The sequence below is a fragment of the Cyprinodon tularosa genome, unplaced genomic scaffold, assembly GCF_016077235.1.
Source record: "Cyprinodon tularosa strain WSP-4 unplaced genomic scaffold, ASM1607723v1 ctg376, whole genome shotgun sequence".
Taxonomy (NCBI): Eukaryota; Metazoa; Chordata; class Actinopteri; order Cyprinodontiformes; family Cyprinodontidae; genus Cyprinodon; species Cyprinodon tularosa.
Window position 1 is genome coordinate 61,379 of NW_024039092.1, and position 21,565 is coordinate 82,943.

A 21,565-nucleotide genomic window follows, 5' to 3' on the forward strand; every position below is an offset into this window, starting at 1 on the left:
TCACGACTGGATTTGTTGCACAGGTGGCATCCTATCACAGTTCCACGCTGGAATTCACTGAGCTCCTGAGAGCGACCCATTCTTTCACAAATGTTTGTAAAAACAGTCTGCATGCCTAGGTGCTTGAATTTATACACCTGTGGCCATGGAAGTGATTGGAACACCTGATTCCAATAATTTGGATGGGTGAGCAAATACTTTTGGCAATATAGTGTATATTGGAGATTTTTATTCCATGGAAATCAGTTGTGAGAGATCGAGCTAAAAAACTCTTGGAGTTTGACCTTTTTACTTTATTAACCATGTTATATTTTAACCTCAGACGGAACTGAAGAACATAAAAAATAAAAGACAATAAAAACAGATTTTTTTAAACAAAAGATAAAATTCCAAGTTTTATTTTCAACACAATGAGTTAAAAATATGACATGTTGGGTAAACGATGAATTTGAAAGGCAATCAAAGGCACATTGCTTGCCAGGGAAAAATTTAAAGTTTCAATTTCCCCTTTAATAGTAACTTCCTGTAATCTCCACCTTTCATTTACATAGAGGCAATGCCTGTATGTTCAGCTGCTACTCGTATTTCGTAAGCCTAGCTCAGAAGTTAAGTTTCTCTTTCTCTGCAGTAATTGAGGAAAGTTATTCTGTAATTAACAATCTTTTCTACTTGCTATGTTTACCCTGACCAGATTTTTATTCTACTCTCTGTAGAAGGTACCCTGGGGCACTACCATTTACCTGCATCTTTAATCCTTAAAGGAGTCGCTAATCCTTAAAGGAGACTTTAAGGATACTGTCTTGTGTTGTAGCCTTTACAAATATTTCTTAATGTATAAATCATTCAAAATCTATACCTTAAAGATAGATTTTATGACGCAAGGTGTCACAAGAGCTTTTATATGTTTGTTTTATTATCTAAGAGCAGCTAGACTGTGTCATAAGTGCGCACACGGTCCAGGTTGGGGTGACGCATGAAGCAGGAACACACCGGGTTGCATACAAGAAAGTTCTTTTGAAGAAAAAAATACTTTATTAAAAAAAAAAAAAAAAACTCAGAACATAGTGGTTAATACAAAAAGGAAAATTGCTTTTATTGAGGTCAAGAAACAGAGAAATTGAAGAAAGAACAAAAAGGATTTTATGAAAATTCCTGAGCAGAGTTATTAAAATCACATGGGAGACACAGATACTGTGTTACTGACCCAATTCAACTGTTTCCTCATCATAAAACCAAGCATGATGTCTAACAGATGACTCGTAGTCCAGTATTTTTACAGCCTAAACTTTTACTGGATATTTACCACTGGTCATATTTCTTTATTATCAACCGACCTCTCTGGTTTACAAACTTTTTATAAACAGTCGGCAGTAAAAGGATAATTCAAATTCCCACTGGTTACAGTTCTGCAATTTTTGGTAATGCTGAATCCCGGACTGGCCCCCAAACAAAGACACTGACCAGTTTCTGATGTTCAGGAATAAAAACATGATCTGCATCACAGAATAATGCAATCCCTGAAAAGTAATAGTTACTACTGTAAACGATAAGGTTGTTAGTGCATATTAAGAACATGTTGAGCCCCCTTTGTATTTTCCTGTGGTCGTAATGTTAACTCAGCAGCTTCTACTGTCACAGCCTGTGTCCTGCACAGGGTTGGACTGTCTCACTAAGCTGATATCCCCTATAAAGAAACATGAGCCGTTTGAACAGAGGAGACACTCCCCTCCAGAGACCTCAGCTTGTTTGTTTTTCAGGGTGGCTTTTCACTTTATGAAATTTAACGCTGTCCAACTTCTCGAACCGCTTGTTGCAGAACTCACAGGAGAAGTTGTAAAGTGCCTCCGGAGTGTGTTTCTTCATGTGCCAGTTCAGGGAGGCACGCTGGCGGCACTGGTAGCCACAGATTTCACATCTGAAGTGGAGAGGAAAGGGGGGAAAAACGGCAGAGAGAAGTTTCATGGTCAGGTATTGTGAGTTCTGCTAGATCATTCACAGAATTTATCACAGCCATTCATGTGTTTATTTGGGTTTTTATGTGTTAAATAAACACACAGTAGGGCATAATAAAAAAAGAAACAATTGTTCTTTGTTGTGTTTATACTAAATAAAAACTGTAAATGTGGAGTATTGTTCATATCAAGACTCAATGGCGCAATCCCAAACCAGCCCCAAAGCACTAACCCTGAGCACTAACCCTCCATTTGCGCGTTTTCACAGAGGGTGTGCCACATTAAGTGCCATCCCAAACCAAGTAGTAGGTAGCCCAAGTGGAACGTTCATCCCTTTAATAGCAAGTCTGTCTCAGTTGCAGGCTTGCTGGAATTAGGCAGCAGGTTAAATAGCGGCCTGTTGGCAGAGGAAACACATTACCCCATGTGTAAATTCTGCCATTTTGCTGCATCTTCGTCATTCTGACAGAAAATCACAAGTTAGAAAATGAAAAAACAAAATTTATTCCAAAGTGGAAGCTCCTCTTTAACATAGTTTCATTTGACCGTATACATTTGTTTTAAGAAAGGGGCAAATACAGCCATGTACATGGGGCATCAATGTGTCGCTATAGCAATGACTGCTTTCCTTTTCTGTTGGAAGGAAGAAGCCCTCCCATTCTAGTTTATATCCCCCCCACACACACACCTTCAATTTAGGCACCCTCCACAGCTGCAAGTGAGACTTCCATGGGAGTGACCCTTGATTGTTAAGGGTGCTTAAGGGGTTGTTTGGGATTCAGCCAATATTCCTTTAATTTGAAAAAAAAAAACCCTACCAGCTTTGCATATCTAAATTAGAGATAGACAGATATGCTCATGTATTCTCTTATTCATTAGTGCATTCAGCAAACGTGCCTTGAAATCATGTGAAATGCATATATTGCCCCTTGCCACCCTCCATTGGTCTTCGTTGTTAATTTCCTTTGATTAGTTGAAGCAGCACTAATTATTGAGATGTACTCCACCTACAGGACCTTTTCAAAATAGAAACGTTGTAAAAACTGACTGCCCTTGGTGTTTGCCGCACCCAACACTGTCACACTCAAAGCAAGAAATGCAAATCTTATGTATGGAGAGAAATAAAAATCTCTTTCAGCTTTTTTTTTTTTTGTCCAAATTTGTCCACAGTAACAGCAGACTATGACATCAGTAACTCACTGGAGCGGCGTCTCTCCTGTGTGCGTCCGCCGGTGGACTTCTAGATGATTCTTACGCTTAAATGATTTCCCGCACGTTTCACAGATGAAATCTCTGACCCCTGGTAGAAATAACCACATAAATAAATGAGTTAGTGTGAAGAATTGCCTTCGAGTCAATAAGTCGATGCAATCAACTGGTTTTCCTTAGATAGAAAACTTTGAATTAATTTGACTGGATGATCTGGTGAACAATAAAGTGCCTTGAGATGACGTGTTGTGAATTGACGCTATATTGAAAAAAGCTGAATTGAATTGAAAATAGCGGTGCTGGTCTTCTGGTAAGAACCCACCTGAGTGTATGATCATGTGACGGTGGAGGTGGTTTGACAGGTAGAACTTCTTCCCACAGCCAGGATGAGGGCAGACCTTGGTCCTTCCTTTCCTGTGAACTAGATTCACGTGATTCTAGAGACAATGGACAGCTTCTTTTAATCCATTTTAAGGATGACAGATGAGAGATGCAAACAGAACGGGTCACGGAGTTCTACCTGACAACTGCTGATTGCTACGTAAACCTGACTGCAGCCTTCATAAGGACAGTGGAACATCTTCAGCATGCCGTCTGCTTCAATGACCGGCCCTCGCCTGTTTCTCTTTGACCTGCAGGAAACGGACAAAGACGGGGTAGATTAGAACATCATAAACACCCAGGATCTCAGCAGTACGTCTGCTTCATACCTGCTGAGAGTCCGCTGCAGCTCTCTGCTGCTACTCAGCTCCAGGTTATCGATCGAGTTCTGGACCAGCTGCGTCTCACTCAAACCTGCTGGGATTAAAACCCCAAAGCTTAAGTGATCTTTATTCACATCTAGGGCTCACACCATAGTAAAAAGGTAAAAGTGGATATCAGTAGCCAGGAAAATATTTAATACTGGACACCATTTAAAAAAACAGGGAGTTAGGACAAATTGTAAAAGAGATAAAGAATATTTTTTATCAACATTAAAGCTCACCTTTTTGTAACCAAATTATGGAACACGGTTTCTCACATACGACGGAGTATTAGGGCCTGGCTAGAGATTTAGTTTTTCTTAAATTTCAAGAATAAAGTCATAACATTACGAGAATAAAGTCACAAGGAGAATAGTCATAAAATTACGAGAATAAAGTCGTAACATTATGAGAATAAAGTTGTAACATTACGAGATTAAATTCCTAATATTAGGAGAATAAGTCCTAAAATTACGAGAAACAAGTTGTAATTTATGACAACTCTTACAAGAAGCACTTTCTGCCCTAAAATGAGGAATGTTGAGCATCATGAGAAGTTATACTTTGTCTCTGTTTTGACAAATAAGGAAATCTTTTAGGCAACAGCATCAAATTGGGCAGAATGTCAAAGTGGAGGTTGCTGATTGGTGGAGCTGGTCGGCCGTCATATGCTGGTCGGAGCTCCAAGCTTTCTTTTTGAAAAGGGTTGTTGTATGACGACTTCATTCTCATAATATTACAACTTTATTCTCGTAATTTTTTTAATACTTTATTCTCATAATTTTATTACTTTATTCTCGTTACGTTACGACTTTATTCTCAAAATAGAAGAAAAATAAATCTCTAGGCTGGCGCTAATACTCCGCCGTACTCACAGAATCACAGATTATAGTTAGAAAAGTTTGTTGCTATCTCTAAACCCATCTATTTGGTGACCCCCCCTCATCGCATGTTGAACAGTGGTGTCAAAAGTACACACATTTGTTACTTAAGTAGAAGTATGGATACTGCAGTTTAAAAACACTCTGGTAAAAGTTGAAGTATCAACTTGACCTCTTTACTCAAGTAAAAGTGAAAAAGTATTTTGCTCCAAAAACTACTTAAAGCATAAATGTATAAAGTAACCTTTAAAAAAAACAGCCAGATGCCACTGTATGAATGAAAGCTTAATTTTTCAACTATTTCAAAAATTTCTTTAAGATTGGGCCAAGGATGAGGGAGGTCTTGTTGGTCTCCATCTCCTGATACGCTCTCGCCTGTGTCCGACCTTTCAGACATTTCAACATCTTTTTCTGAATCCAGCATTGTAGCATGGCATAGACAATTCACGTTAGCAGTTTGAAGAACACCTGCTTACTTCTGATGATTTCCTTTAGCTAACCAATGAGTGTTTGCGTTATATGACTCATCCAATTACACTAGTTTTCACTAGATGGGGATGGCGCCAATGATCTGCATTGGATGGAGCACATGACATTAAATAAGTATTTATAAACATTAAACCAGGGGTACCCAATTAAAAATCATCGGGGTCTGAATAAAGAAAATCATCAACCAGTAAAGAGACATTTTTAATGATCTGTTACTTTAAACAGAATTTAACATTGAAATAAAATGAGTTTTTTTTGCATTCATGTTAAATATTGACATTTTAAATAAAATATAAATAACAAAAAAATAAAATTATCCATTTTAAAATCAAAAAAAATTTTTGAAGTAAAGAACAACAATCTTTCAGTTTGGTATATAGACAATTTCCTGATTCTCATATTTTATAAAACGCCTGAACTGACTGTTTATTTATTAATTGATTTTTCTTTTTTTCTGGCTTAATAAGAGCAGTTGGCTTTAGGCTGCTCCGCTCCGGTCCGGCCAGGTCAAGATCCGCTATTGCAATCTCACCAAACAGGAAAAAGAACAGCAAGAATATCCGGTTTGTCAAATTAAAATATAGTAATAACAGATAGGTAATAACTACAAATTAGAGCATAATTCCTATATATTTAAAAAAACCAACACAGATTATTTAAAAGATTGGATGCAAACTATTGGTACTTCAACATAAAAGGAAGCAGATTTCTCATCTCCATCAGAAACCGCACATATGCAGGATGCTGATGGGGATTTTTTTAATATGTCATATTAAATTAAGTGTTAATTCCTGCATCTTTTGCTCCTAGGAATTTCATGGTAATATTGAGCATGCTCTCCTCAAGAAAGGAGAATAAGTCGGAGCGCAGCAATATGGGAGGAACAGCAGAGGCTGTATGCTTTGCATTGCGCAGGAAGTCTGGAGTGCTGCGGGGCGGAGCGGAGACAAAGGATGGAGGATTTCAGGGCAACAGGAGAAGTGGCGCGTTCCGCTAATCCATGACCTCTGCATTAAACTGAAGCCAAGAGTAACGAGGAACGTTTGTTTTAAAAATGTAAGGAATAGAAAGAACAGATACTTGTGTGAAAATGTAATGTCTAGAAGTCAGAAGTAGGAGGATAAATAAGTAATGGAGTAAAGTATAAATACCTAAAAAGTGTACTTATGTACTTGACACCTCTGATGTTGAACAACTATAGTTTCAGGCCCCGTCCACACGAAGTCAAACCCTGGCCTAAATTCACTTATTTTTCACCAAACCAGCCTCTCATCCATACGAAGCCGGCGTTTCGGGGGTCTGTAAACGATCTTTTTTTAATTAAGCCTTCAGAGTGGGAAGATTTTGAAACACTGTTTTTGCGTTTCCATCTTTAAGCTCTAACCGCATTTTTTTTTCTTACACGCATGCGTCATAGCGTCGCCTCTAAACACGCATACGCGACACAGTATCACAACAACAATGGCGCCGTACTGTGTTGAACGGTTGCTGCTCATGCTACTCACCCTGCTGTCGGGCTTACAACAGAATCTTCTTCTTCTGGAATATCTCCAGGAAGAACAGAGCAATATCGACGACATAGTTCAGCACCTGAATTTGACTGAACTACGAAAATGGACCCGCACGGCCATTTTCCGGTTTTCTGGTTTGGTTGTTGTATAAATATTACTGCGCATATGCCCAACATTTCGTTGCCTGTTTTCGCCTATTTTTGCTTTGGCACCACAGCGCCACTTACAGGCCTGGCATACTTTTTTCAGCGTTTTCATGCATTCATGTGGTCGATCACATTTATTTTACGTCTCCGTCTTTAAGACAAACGTTCTGGAAAATATTAGCGTTTCGTGTTCGTTTTGACTTCGTGTGGACGGGGCCACAGTGTCTTCAGACTGTAACCCCAACAACAGATTGTTTGATAACAAAAAATACTAAATAAATGAACGAGTGATTGAAGTCAATGAATGATTGATTCATCCTCCCTGTTAACTGTTCCGACTTTTTCTCCCTGAATGAACTGCAGACAATCCTCAACACTTTAGAGGTCAATAAGACAATGGAAGTTCTCCTTCAAAGAGTTTCTCACATCCCTGAGCTTTCTCTGACCTCCTTTCATTTTATCTCTCTAGTGACACTAAAACCTGAGTCTTTGACACCAACCCCATTCACATCCAAAGCGGTTATGGTCATCAGATAAGATGCATTCACTGATCAGCAAAGGACATGATGTGCTGTTTGCTTATTTAATGAGCATGGACACTATTTATACTTCCAGCCATTTTTCTGAACTTTGTCTACAACGAGAAAACCTTACAGCATTTGACCAATCATATGTATTTTAGTTATTTGCTTATCTATGTTATATCAGCATCCTCAGATATACTTAGACTACTTATAATTCAGTGTTTTAAGCATCAGTTAATGATTAACATTATTTCCACTGCAGAGACCATATGAGACTCTGCCGTCTCAGCTTTGTTCACCATAAAGCAACCACTGGCTGGTTACTAATCTTCTTAGATTTAGGAGGATGTTCGTTGCTCCCGGAAACATTGTGGGGAAAATTCATACTGATAATTTTTAACTAACACTGCATGATGTAGTTTTACAGGCAAAATAAAGTCAAACTTGAACGGAAACTGTCTGCGTTCCAGTCCTTCCATAAAACAGCGATGATTTTCTGTGGATGTTGTGGAGTTAGAAACTATAGGAACTAACTAACTGAAAGGCAGGAAGGAAGGTTTTCACTGCTGCGCTCTACTTCCTGATATTGGCCCAATCCCAGACTGGCCTCTGTACATTTTCTGTGTCAGAATGTCCACCTTAACCCCTATATAGGGCTGTATATAATGGTTACGCCATTTTAAATGAGTGTCTGAATGTCTAGTTGATGAAAAAGAAGTGGACTTGAAATTTCCCACAATGCACCTTGAAAAGTAGTGATCATTCATGGTCTATGGACGAGCAGATATATCACTGAATGCTTGCGTGGAGAGCTCTTCTCGCAAAGCATTATGGGATTTGCTGTCACAGCGGCCTGCTGTCGCCATAGTATGTCGCTACCTGACGGCAGCGACTAGATGCGGAGTTACGTGACCAGCAGAAAGTGAAAAGTAGTGATCATCTTTCCGAACTCTCAGTTAACTGAGTTCACTATGAAGCTCACTATATAGTCCCCGCTCTTTAAAGTTATCAAGGGAATTAGGGGTTAGGGTGGATGTTCTGACACAGCCACTAACCCTGAGCACTAACCCTTCCTTTGCATGTTCCAGCAGAGGGTCCCCCATATTAAAGACCCAAAAGTTAGGAAAAAGGAAAAACAAATCAATAAGTCAAAATACTTCAATTACATATAGATTTGTTTTTAAAAAGGGGCAAATGTTTGATTTAATGTAAACCTGCAAAGCAGAGCTACAGCCAGACTTATGGGACGTCACCGTGTTGCCATAGCAGCAACTGCTTTCCTTTTCTGTTTGAGGAAAGAAGCCATCCAATTCTCATTTATACCCCCCACATTCAATCAAGGCGTCCTCCACAGCTGCAGGTGTGACTTCCTTGGGATTGACCGCCCCCTAAACCACAGGGGGCCGACCTGATCAATATGGATGGAAATTTTAATGGCTTTAGATAAAATACTGGAATTTCTAACTTCCACAGGAACACAGGAACTTTGACTTCCTCGTGAGGCAACATGAACCGTGTCGGTGATTTGCATTAACAGCTTTGATAGCTGAGTAAGCTGTTACTCTTTAGCCAGTTTCTCTGTTGCTTTTTCAGGAAAATCAGTTGCAATCAGGAGTGTCAGGAATGTTTTTGTTTTATTTAGCCTCTCTGTTCAAACCAGAAATGCCCACAAGGGGGCGCTCTCCACAGAATATCTCCATGAATAACGCAATTAGTGAGAGGGGTCCCGTCTCTTTTCAGATTCTCAGAGAAACATCTACTCCTATGAAAGGCCTGAACACACCGTTTGCGTACAACTTTTTAATCTGCTCTGACTTTTTTTCCCCATGTCACACAGACTGTGTGTAGAGAGGCTCCGACTAGGCAGGGTGGGCAGATTTTTTTCACTTCTGTTTCTGTGCTATTTACAAATTAAAACATCCATTTTCTGACTCACTTAATCCCAAGTGGGGTCGCAAAGGGTGCTGGTGCTTATCTCCAGCTGTCTACAGGCGAGAGGCGGGGTACACCCTGGACAGGTCACCGGTCCATCGCAGGGCAACACAGAGACAAACAGGACCAACAACAATTCACACTCGCACTCATACTGAAGTGAAGCCAATTAACCTAATGGAAGCCAGAGTACCTGGAGAGAACCCATGTATCCTCAGGGAGAACATGCAAACTCCCAGAACGCAGAACCTCCTTTCTGCAGAGCAGCAGTTCTACCTACTGCATCACGGAGCAGCCCCCAACAATTAACACAATATCCCACATTTGCCTCGGATAGATTATGTACACAACAAAAAAAAACAACAACTAAATGAATCTGTGCTTTATTGAAAACATAATGAGATCATAATGAGATTGCACCCCTGTGGAGCAATGACAAATAAAGAATTCTGATTCTGATCTACGTCTAAAGAAAAGAAAAAGATTCCAGAGAGAAATCTGGAAAGTTTATCAGAGATTTTCTTTCCTTTTTCCTAAAGAGGTGAGAGAGAGATAGACAGCGATAACCTGCTCTGTCTGCCCCTCGTTAGTTTATTTGTTGTGGTGCTCAAAGAGCATCAGTAATCTGTCCCGCTCACTATATATGCAATGTGCGACTCCAAAACTGACTCTTTCCTTTTGCAATTAACGTTTTATTTCGGATTTTCCCCCAAAGCAGATGTATTTTATATTGTAACCGCGTCTCTCTTCCTGTCAGACTGACATATTGCTGCAGAATTGCTGAAATAAGTAAAAATGTCTTAAATTAAATGTATCTACCCTTAATTTGTGTAGAGAAATTAGATAGTTTGCCAATCGAATGAGTGTTTTTCTCTTAAAACAAGATAATTAGATAATATGCACTTGAAATAAGACAATGCAGTTGTGTTTTCTTATTTCAAGTGTAAATTGTCTTGTTCCATTGGTAAAATTTCTCTTTTACCTCCTCAATCCAAGAACAAATGCACTTATTTTAGGAAAAAAATGACTTATCTAGATTTTGATTTTTCCAGTGAACCCCCCATTGCATCGTGTCAGGTGTGATCATCCCCACTGACTTTCAATGAGTGCTAAACGCCATGACCTCATCTGGTACGATTTTCTGTTGGATTAGACGCAAAATCGGATTTGTTGTGTTCTGGCCTCCTGCCATCAGGTTTGGGCTCTTAGTGAGATAAAATTATATTTACAATGGTTTGTCGTAAATGTTTGCTACCTGTTAGGGAATCTTCCTCTGCTGCTTTGACTTTAAAGTCGGGCACACACAGCTGGTTGTAGGCGACACCACCGATGACGGTGCAAGAAACCTCCTCCATGTTTCCGCTGCCCGTGTTGAGCTGGACTCCTTCTGACGCCAAGGCTTCATAACTGGAACCACTGATGATGATTAACTGGGAAAGAAAGCAAGAAGCCAAATAGATTCATTAAAAGGTCTGTATTTGTTTTTATTTAATCATTTCCTACACTCCTTCATCCAACCCTTCAGGGGCCGGTTCCTGGTCCAACACATCATCAGGTATTTAGATAGGATATAGAATTATAGGAGAGAGGTGGCCACTCTTTTTGAAGAGACACTGTAACTCTTACGCAAGACCACACAAGATCACCCCCCTAGATTAAATCCTACACCAGAGAACAATGAATATGTCTGATCAGGTTGGGCTCATATCTGGTTTGTTGCCTCACAAGGTTTAGCTTAGATAGCTCAGACTGCTGACCAACCTTCGCATGGTACAGAGGAGAGTTTTAGAGAAGAGGAACCAGCAGGAAGCATCAAAGTAATAAATATTGACCTGAAAAATCAATTACAACACCTCAAACTAAACTGATCGTTGGGTCAAACGTTATACTGTGTTGGTTTAAGGCAATCATTTGAATTTATGGCAGATCATTTTACAGCAGAAAACTTTGATCGTAGTAAATAAGAGACAGGATGAATGGAAGGATAGATGGAAAAGAAAGAAAGAAACAAAGAAAGAAAGAAACAAAGAAGTATAAAAGTAAGGACAGTTGGAATAAGGAAAGGACAAGAGGAAATAAATAAGGACTTTCTTGATTCCTAAAACATGAAGCTACATGGACGTAGTGCTAATCTATTATATTATGCTGTAATTAATCAAATTAAAATGTGTTACCGTTTTTTTCATTTGGGTTAATAGTTTGACCCTAAAAAAATGAAAAAATAAGATTTGCATTTTAACTGCAAGGTTTTGTGGATCAGACTGCTTCTGGCCAAACTCTGCTGTTCATAGAAAAACTTTTCAGAGGTTATTTAATGGCATGACCATCTTACCAACTCTTTACAGTTTACTTTAACATACTCTTTTCTGACCTGCTGCTTTCCAGGCAGTTCTTCCTGACCTTCTGACCTCTATCCGTTTGTGAAATCTCCTGTTTCTAACCTGTGAGCCTTCCAGAGGCGTCGGCTGGGTAGGGATCTGGCAGCCGGTCGCTGCTGTGTGCAGAGGCCGAGGGTGGAACAGCTCCACCTGCTGGTCGTGGACGGCTGGTGGGACGGACAGCTCCAGCTGAGAGCTCAGCGGGACGGAACCATTCAAGCTTTTAGAGTGCTGATCCAGTCTGTCTGCTTCAGATGCCTCACTGGAATCAGACCCAAGAGTCCTGATTTCTCTCTCCCTGAGACTTTTACCGTCTCCTTCATCTGTAACTGGACTCATATCCTCAAGCTCTGCTGCCTCCTCTTCCTCAGCAGAGGCAGAGTGTAAGGATGCTGCATCCCAGGCAGGCTGCCGGGTCCCGCTAGCGTCCTGAGATGAATCCTCTACTCTGGATTGGTTGTATAGGCCTCCATCTTCTTCAGTCTGGTTCACAGCTTCAGTTAGTTCATCTATGGGAGAAAAACACAGAAAAACACCAGTTAGAAAAATAATCACATTAAATCAGACCTCATCGTTATGACGCTGCACCTTTACACTTTCTATGGCCTCCCTTTCTTCTCTGCCTGCTCCTGGTTCGTTTAGCCGTGTCCACTTTGTCGGCAGCCTCTCCATCACTGTTTCCATCTCCTCTCTCTTCCTGCTCAGAGTCACTGACGTCCTTCAGGGGCGAGTAAAGAAACTGCATAAAGGAGTGGTCTGAGAGGCACTGCCAGACGGCGGCGGTGGAGCGGTCAGGCCTGGGTTCCAGAGCTCGGAGCTGCGGTTCGTGGGGACATGAGGCCGAGTGATCCCGGTACCAACTAACCAGACTGTGGAGGCTGGAAACTCGCTGCTTCCTACCTGATAAACAGCAACACATTAGATGATGATGAATATTTCCAGAAAATATAAACTTGTTAGTGCCTTCGAAAAATATTTTTCACACATGGACAAAATGCTGGTTCCCCTCCTTTAATTAAAGAAAAAAAACAATAGTTAGAAAAATAACTTGAATTTTACAAAAGTAACAATAAAATTCTATGAAAATTACTTTTCAAAGGTGCTTCAAGAAAATGATTTGAAAGTATAAGCTCATCAAACAGGCCTGGATGAAAATGATGGTACCCTTAATTCCAAAAAAGTTAAAAACGATTCACTGGACTTTGTTTCCAGGTTTGAAGATGTTTCACTTCCCGGACGAACAGGTCAGCCTCTTTAAAATGGGGGTCGCTAGGGACGACCCAAATGCATGCATGCATGCATGTTTTCTAAGCAAAACAAGGCTTTATCTCTGGTCAAATCTATAAAACCTTAAACTCAACGCTATTCCTGACATTTTGAATTGAAAAAGCTTCCTGGATGGGAAAAGAAACGTCTTCAAACTTGGAAACCAAGTCCAATGGATTGCTTTTTAACGTTTTTGGAATGACTATGACCTGGATGACAGGGAATTTTCACCAGTATGCTACCCTTAACTTAATATTTTGTTGCACAACCTTTAACTACAGCGATCAGTGGATTCCTGTAGCTGTCAGTGAGGCTTCTGCTCCTCTCAGGAGATATTTTATTTCCACTCCTCATAAGCAAGCTAAGATCTTCATTTTTCCTTTCAAAGATGCACATTAGGGTTTAGGTAGGGGCTCCTGGGGGCCACTTCAGAATACGGTAGTAGAATGGTTTCTGGTGCTGTTTTTGGCTGTTTTGGGTCATTGTCCTGCTGAAGACTAAAGACCTGCGACTGAGACCAAGCCGTCTGACACTGACCAGCACAGTTCTCTCTATAACACAGCGATAGTCTTGAGGTTCCATTGGATCCTGCAGAGTTTCAGAAGACCCTGTACCAGATGCAGCAAAGCAGCCCCACAGTATAACAGAGCCTCCATCATATTTACAGCAGGGAAAGTGTTTGCTTCTTGATATGCTTCGTTTTTTTTTTCCATCCGTGAAAATAGAGCTGATGTTAGCAAAAAGTCCACATTTTTCTAATCTGTCCATAGGACTGTCTGGTTTGTCAACATGTAATCTGGATAATTTCAGTCTGAACAATAGTGTCCTCCTTGATCATCTCCCATTAGGTCAACTTTGGCTCAAACGAATACACATTGTGGATTAACTGATCTATCTTCAAGCATCACACGACAACCATCACCAAGACTTCTATAATGCGGTTTTATTGGCTTTGGTAAGCAAACAACGTAAGACGGGAAACATTTGAAGAAATATAAAATTACTCCATATGCCAACCGTCACAACGATGTGCGTGACAAGGAAGGGCTATATATATTGCATGCATCATTTAGGTGGTTAACATTGTATTACTTCTTGAGCTCCTTCAGTTATTTACTGTCACAGGTAGGAGCTTTGGTCGGAGAGGAAGTGTTGGGTCCGGTATGATTAAAGGAGGGCCGGCCCTCGCACGCTGAATTTAGGACCGGCGATACCACAGATTAAAGTCAAAACCTGGTGAGATCTGACACTGATGTTCCTCGAGCCTGAATTTAACCTCTTCTGTTACCGCTCATATTATCCGTCTCTTTGATTCGTCATCTATTTTCCTGCCCGCTTCCAGGGAGGTTGGCTACTGTTCTTAAATCTCTCTAATATTGTCCTTTAGTTCCTTTGACCAGTGTTGTTATTGGCCATCTTAGATTTAGTCTTAGTTTTATTCTTCAAGACAAAAACTATTATTAGTTTTAGTCACATTTTATTCATTAATATAAGTGATAGTTTTAGTCGGATTAAGTCGACTAAAACTTAAAAAGATTTTAGTCTAGTTTTAGTCAGTTTTATGTTGCAATTCATAAAACAGCTAACCTTTATAATGTCGAATAACAACCAGATTCCTGTCCAGACTGACAGCTCTTTCCTAGATGCTACCATTCCCCGTTATAGAATGCTGTCATGCAGTTCATTGTTGCTGTTAGGCAGAAAACTTTGATATATAGAATTACAATTAACTTCTCTATGAATTAATGCTCTACTTTATAAAAAAAAGTGTCTCACAAAAGCTGTGAAAATAGAAGATCCAGTTCAAACATCATATTGGTTAAAATAGCTAAAAATCTAAAAAAACAAATAAATAAAAAATAAACGAATGGTTTCAGACAAACAAAGTTTCCATCCAAAAGCAAACACTTCCAGATTTACTAAAAATTATTTTTTACACACCAATCAATCAATCTCAGTCTGAGTCTTTATCCAAAAATAAACAATATCCAATAAAATATTTGCTTTAGATAAAATTTAGAGATTCCTTTTGGTAGAAATGAAAGAAGTTTTAGCATCACCTCTTGTGAGCTGGAAAAAATAAATCATTGATAGTTTGACAAAGGGACTTTTATGCTTGTTAGAGGATGATCAGCCATATAGTTTATTAAGTAGTGAGGGCAGGAAGAGCCATACTGCTGAGAGCGAACCATCAGAGTGGAGCATAAAGTGCAGACTCTGAGCTAAGCCCCGTAAAGACGCATTTCTGCTAAAGCACAGCTTGAAGAGCAGAGTGTGTCAGAGAGCAGCACGGCTCATACTTGTTTCTAACAGTTTACAGCACAGTGATGCTTTTTAAATGTCTGACAGACCACCCGCTATTTTTTTTATTTAGTCTCGTCAATGAAAACTCACCCATGACTCATCATGTTTGATTCATCAAAGATCCATGTTTAGCTCGCCAGTTCTCGTTATCATTGTGAAAAAAAGGAGCGTCAACGAAATAATTTCATCATCGTTGACGAAAACAACACAGTGACTCAAACACATTAGTCACAGGAACATTAGGTTGCTACGAGACGGTCTAACAGCTTTACCTTCAACATGTTTTTCTAAAATTTGTATTTCTAATCTACTAAAACTACTCTTGCCTTTGCTGTCTCTGGTCCATGTTGAGTGTGGTACACACCATGCCACCTAACAGCACAGTGACTACCTGTAGCTCAACATATAGGCCCAATGACTGATTACAAGAGTTTAGACACCTGTGATACTAATCAGTGGTCCCTTTGGTCACATTATTTTCAGTCTTTTCTAAACCAACCATAACTTTTGTCCAGGTCTGCTTCTTCGGTTTATCTATTAAAGTCATTCTGGTAAATAGTGGTTAAAAAGCAATGTTTGACATTCATTTGTTCATTTTTATTGAATTTTCATTCATAATTACTTTTTATTCAAGTTCTGTCTGTGACCATTGAGGATTTTTCTTTCATTAAACCAGGCGTACCAAGACTTCTGTCTATGAGTGCATCTACACCTTCAATTATTCCACATTAGTTACGTACATTTACATCCTGATTAACCAGCTCATTGTGGTGGTTAAGGTTGAAATGACATGAAAAAGTATTTAAGTAAAAGCTGGAAAAGTTTAGGGTACTTCTGTATCATTATTACTTTTTTTTACTTTCACAGCATCTAACAGGCTGTTTGCAGGTATGTTCCTGCTAAAGGCACTGTCACACCATAATGCAGCCACCGCTATCTGTCACAGATGGGAAATACACTTTAAATATTCTGCTACTCATAACAGTTTGAATTTAAAACATAAAATCCAACTTTTGTCTGATCAGAGATTTTATTTAAGCATCTTGTTTCAACTCATCACTGTTTAAAGAATGTGTTTGTTCACCAATGCTTTCCAACAAACCTCTCCAACCTTCTCAGAACAGCTGGATTAATATTAATGTTAAATGTTGAATTATAGATCAATTGTATTGGCGACTCAGAACAACTAAGACGCTGATCGGCTGATTAGGGAAATCCTTGTTGACGCGCTAAAAAGTTCAGGTCAAGATGCAGTTCAGATCCTTTTGTTTTATTGATCTTCAAAACATGCAATGCAGCATATAAGAAAAAACGAATCCACAGGTATGAGACGTGATCAAGCGTAAAATAGAACAAAAACATCCAAAGCTTAAAGGTCAGCAAAAACTCCCCTCACCCACTCACTGAAACTCACCAGGTGAGCAAAACAGGTGATCTTACAAATCACTGCTGACATCTCGTGATCCAAACCATGCCTATCCACCACAAAGTTATTTTTGAACGCAGATGTTTCACCACAGCAGCTACCGTCCCCTAATCTTTGGATGCATCCCTTCTATAACACATCTGTTACCAAACTCTCTGCAGACCTGAGTCAGCTCTCCTTCAGCAAGGATGCATCTAAAGGTTGATTTTTATTTGATTTTTTTGTATTCCAATAAATAAAAGGAGATTTGGAGCTACGATGAGACACAAGGTAAACACTTTTGATAGTGATGCATCTGAAGAAGCAAATGAATGACAACTAAACCATTTTTGACATCTTTATAGTGGATGTCAAACTGTAACTTGATTCAATCTCAGACTTAAATAAAAAAGGCTATAAAAACAAAAAAAATATATATCACAATGAACTCACTTTATCTAACTTTGTACATTTATACCTGGGCTTTATCTTATTTTTTTGTTTTGTTTGGTCAATTGTTTATTCTTCAGTTTTTTTTTATTTTTATTTTGACTTTACATGTCACTTGCTTTTTAATGCAATTTTTTTCCTAAAACTACTGCCATGGATATGAAAACAAATTCTTTAATAAAGTTTGAATAAATGCTGCATAATCGTGGGTCATCCCTTTATCAGTGCATTACTACAGCTCATCTATACAATGGTGTATGAAACTGGTTCCCTTTCCACAGTCCTGTTAAGTTTTCTAATTAACTTTTTAAGTAAGAAGCTCAAACATCATGAGAACAAATCCTAAAATGATTCATGTCAAATAAATAAATGAAAATACAAACCTTTCTGCTTCCCAGAATCCTCTGCTTCTGCCTCCTTTCTGAAACACAGAAACCGCATCCCCGTTAGATTAGCTTTACATGCAGGTGTGTGTGTGTGTGTGTGTGTGTGTGTGTGTGTGTGTGTGTGTGTGTGTGTGTGTGTGTGTGTGTGTGTGTGTGTGTGTGTGTGTGTGTGTGCGCAGCCCTCCTACCCGCGCTGCTCCTGCTGGTATCTGTCTCCATAAGTGGAGTAGAGCAGGATGAGGAACTCAGCCAGCCCAGCATCACTCAGGCTGGTCCTCCTGCGGAGCTCGCTCCACACCTTATGCGACTCTCCGAGGTAAACCCTCCTAACGTCGTACTTCTTTCGGGATTCCAGCCTCCTCTGAGCTCGGTCTGAGTCCGTGAGCCTCGGTCGACCCCTGCACCGCCTCAGAACACCTCCGGTTCGGTCGGTCTCAGAAGGACAGCCTACCGGACAATGCGCCATCTTGGAATTAATGCCAACAGCTGATCCCGTGATTAGCTGGAGTTGTGTCAAACATCAGAAAAAGCATTTTACTTTGGTTTAAGTTTTTCTAGTTAAACTTCTCGCAAAACAGAAGGAGTGAGAATTAATATGTGGAAGAGTTTATGTGAACATAAAGCAGCAATATTGAAATGTCCAATTATTTCGATGGAGGAAGTGCGCTGGTTTCTACCCGGAGCATATTAGGTGACGGACCGGTGTCCCACCTCGTAAACATTCGCGGGAAACTTTTGAGTTTTATCTGGTTTCACTGCTACTGTTAGTTTTTTTGGTGATGACTGACATCCTAACGTTGGTGTTCAGGACCTTTTCGTCACAGACGGGTCAAAACAAGGACCCCGGTGTTTGTCCTCCAGCAGCAGCAGCAGCCCCCCGATGCAGCAGCCTGGTAGTGGGGCAGCATCGCCTCAGCCGCTCCCTGCTGCTGCTGGCAGCCGTGACCGCAGCCTCGGAGCTCGGCATCAGAGTGACTTTCTTCGCGCAGAGCCAGATCCAGAGCCTCCCGGTGTGTCTGCAGCGATGCAGCACGACCCTGAGCCCAGATGGTCTAAAGGTAAACAACAGTAGACACTACTACCGTAAAACATGTAGCAGAATACCTGAATCTGTACCTATTAAACTTTTGCATAATTCGTCTCTTTAAAGCAAAAAAATATCCCATTTTATCCCTTTATTCTGTTAAAGGTCAGAAAATGCAAAGAAAAGATCAGGACTGGAACTATCGATTAATTTAGCTTTAAACTGTTGATTATTTATTCGATTAATAATCAGACAGGCTTTAAGATTCCCTTAAAGAATATTTATTTACAAAAAAACAGGTGAGAATAAAACTTTTCTACTTGAGGAGTTCTGGATAAAGCATATTGACAGACGAAAATGTTTTTTTTTATGTTAAATGCAAAATGTTTGCCATTTTTATTTATTTCTTAACAATTTTGTTATAGTTCCTGCTCTGAGTGGGCCGCTATGTCAGCTAAAAAATGTTTAAGGTCTCTACACTCCTGTAACGATTATTCGATTACTAAATAAGTTGACAATTATTTCAATAATCGATTAATCACGATTTATCCAATTAATTGTTTCAGTCCCAGAAAAGATAGTTTTTTTTATTAAGCACCCCTCAATCATACCCTTAAACCAAATTTAGTGGCTCTTAAAGTCTCTATTTAATAATCTGATCAAAGTTGTCTATAAATAAAACTCACTATTAGTAAGTTGTTGCATGTTGGTGCTCAAACTGCTTGGGTTTAAACGTTATAAGCTCTTATCAGACCTCAGTACTATGGAAAACTTTAAGATTTCGGTAAAACAGCGGCGCCTGGTGGTCACCTAGCCCAATAGCAACCTTTCAGGAGAAGCAGGTTTTTACATCAGCAGTGAGTATTCAGAAATTAGATTTTTTATTTATAATTACTGGCTATATCATCATTCCTATTTATATATTTGAATTCAATATTAGATTGTTTATTGATATCACATAGACTTTATATTCACCACCTATATTTTTGTTCATAGAAGTAATGAAGTTTACAGTGCAAAAGAAAAAAAAAAGCTCAGAAACTTACGCACAAACCTTAGAGGCATCGCTGATTAAATCAACATAATGCTTTAGAACATCTCAAGCCATTTTACTAGAAAAATTGAAGCAATAAATTAGATTTAGAGCTCCAAATGCTGTCAGTCATGCAACTATTATTTAAACACCTGTGTTAACCTTTCCCTACATATAGAATTAAGCAAACTCTAAAACCTCTGTTTCATTTCCTTATACTACTAATGTAGGACCATTAGTTAGAGAAACACCTCAGTCACTCACTGCTCTGATCTGCAGCTGAGGTGGGAGATTTCACTTGTTGATGGACCAACCAAATGTTTATTGCCTTTATAGAAGAGTGGAAAGAACTGTTTAGATAATCTGTTAATGTCTTATTTTATTTCTTTTTAGTTTGTCAGCAGCCAAAAGGGAAAGACATAAAACATGTGAAGGAAAATTATCTGGTCGGAGGATCCTAAAATTGAACTTTGCTGCAATGCCATGCTTAGCAGAAAAACTCACCTTCCACAACATGAAGCTTGGTGGAGGCAGCGTCATGCCGTGGGGATGGTTTTCCCTAGCAGGCACTTTTAACCTTCTTTAGAGTTAAAATGAGGATGAATGGAGCTAAATGGAGGGAAATCTCAGTAAAAATTTGATAGAAGCTGTTATGAAGCATCTGTTCTTTGCTTCCGTTTAACTTCCTTCCTGCATAACCTGCTGTTGGGAGAAAACATCGAAGTCTGTGTTTAATGGAAGCAAATATGAAACATATTCATGTTTTTCAGAGACTTTAGTCAGGTGCCATATCTCCAGTACATAAGTTGAATTTATTTTTATTTAACATAAAGAGCCTTCCTTTATATGTGATGTTTGTTTTAGGATTGCTGTAAAGTAAGAAACTATTACTTGATTTGTAGTCTTAGTTGAAACTCCAGATGCAGATGTGCTGCAGTGTTAGTAGTTATAGTTTCCAGCTGTTTTCAGTCTTTCTATGTTTGTCATTTTGGTGTATTTTTTTTTTAGAAAATCACGTTTTCCTATCCCCGGACGCTAGAGGAGCTACTCCAGCGGGTTGCCAGCCTCCATGAAGCCCCTCTACCTCCCTCGCTCATCATCATCGACAGACTGGACGGCTTCCTGCGGGACCCCGGCGCCGGCAGCCACGCTGGGTTCCACTCAGGAGAGCTGTCCCGCGCTGCTCATCTCGCTGCTCTGCTCTGTGACACAGCTGCGTTTCTCACAGAAGTCCTCCAGCAGAGGGGGCCCAGCTCCGACCCCTGCCGCGTCATCGCCTCCTTCCTCTCAGATGTTGACGGCGGCCAGGAAAGCAAGGATTCCTCAGCCACAGATCCAGTTCTGGATGTTCTTGATCGCTATTTCCAAGCACGCTGCACTCTGGATCAGGACGAAAGCTATGAAGCAGCAGCAGCTGCTGCGCAGGAGATGTGGCACATATACCTGTCTGGAAGAAAAGTCTCAGAGGAGGGAGCTGCCTTAGCAGAGGAGTGGAAACTCCTCTGCTTTCCTGATGGTCTAATGAAGTTTAAGTCTGTTTAAAAGACTGGTAAAAAAAAAAAAAAAACTTTAAGGAAAAACATTTCTTGAGGACATTAAGTAAACATACATTCCTGTTATTCTGATGTATTTCTTAAACTGTTATTTATCAGCTAATGATTTCTGAACTCTTATCTGAGGTTCCTTTTTCAGATACAGGAATCAGACTTTTCCCTGACTGATACTGATTGTTGTTTTCCTTAGGGGGCCGACATGCCCTTTGCATTTCTGTTTCCCTTCATAAACTAAATTACAGAACAAGGTTCTTTGATGGAGGTCAAATCCTGTTTACGGTAAATTAATTAATTAAAAGTAGTTCCTAGTTAATTCCTGTTTAATCCCACAGAAAACGATCAGATTTCAGAGTTATTAAAATATCTGCATCTTAAATCC

The 21,565-nt window shown here is 39.7% G+C and overlaps 2 protein-coding genes across 2 annotated transcripts; one reads left to right on the forward strand and one right to left on the reverse strand.

Annotated features, from left to right (window-relative positions):
- Nucleotides 1–1,012: 1,012 nt before the first annotated feature.
- Nucleotides 1,013–18,607, reverse strand: znf653 (zinc finger protein 653). The gene is made up of 10 exons (XM_038296748.1): nt 17,765–18,607; nt 17,574–17,611; nt 12,354–12,665; nt 11,829–12,274; nt 10,643–10,817; nt 3,872–3,956; nt 3,682–3,793; nt 3,484–3,598; nt 3,153–3,252; nt 1,013–1,915 (listed from the first exon to the last, which is right to left on the reverse strand). The coding sequence occupies exons 1-10, from the start codon at nt 18,040–18,042 to the stop codon at nt 1,738–1,740; spliced, it is 1,839 nt and encodes a 612-aa protein (XP_038152676.1). The 5' UTR covers nt 18,043–18,607; the 3' UTR covers nt 1,013–1,737.
- On the forward strand, nt 17,711–21,190 carry swsap1 (SWIM-type zinc finger 7 associated protein 1). Its single transcript, XM_038296747.1, has 2 exons — nt 17,711–18,634; nt 20,642–21,190. Exons 1-2 carry the CDS (start codon nt 18,356–18,358, stop codon nt 21,173–21,175), a joined length of 813 nt encoding a protein of 270 aa, XP_038152675.1. The 5' UTR covers nt 17,711–18,355; the 3' UTR covers nt 21,176–21,190.
- Nucleotides 21,191–21,565: the final 375 nt, after the last annotated feature.

Bases quoted from the DNA above. Each gene is read 5' to 3' on its own strand.
- znf653 (XM_038296748.1), bottom strand. From the start codon at position 18,042: ATGGCGCATTGTCCGGTAGGCTGTCCTTCTGAGACCGACCGAACCGGA. The intron at 3,253-3,483 runs GTGGGTTCTTAC...TATTTCTACCAG, and splicing joins TCACATGATCATACACTCAG to GGGTCAGAGATTTCATCTGT. The intron at 1,916-3,152 runs GTGAGTTACTGA...TCTCCACTTCAG, and splicing joins ACAGGAGAGACGCCGCTCCA to ATGTGAAATCTGTGGCTACC.
- swsap1 (XM_038296747.1), top strand. From the start codon at position 18,356: ATGACTGACATCCTAACGTTGGTGTTCAGGACCTTTTCGTCACAGACG. The intron at 18,635-20,641 runs GTAAACAACAGT...TTTTTTTTTTAG, and splicing joins TGAGCCCAGATGGTCTAAAG to AAAATCACGTTTTCCTATCC.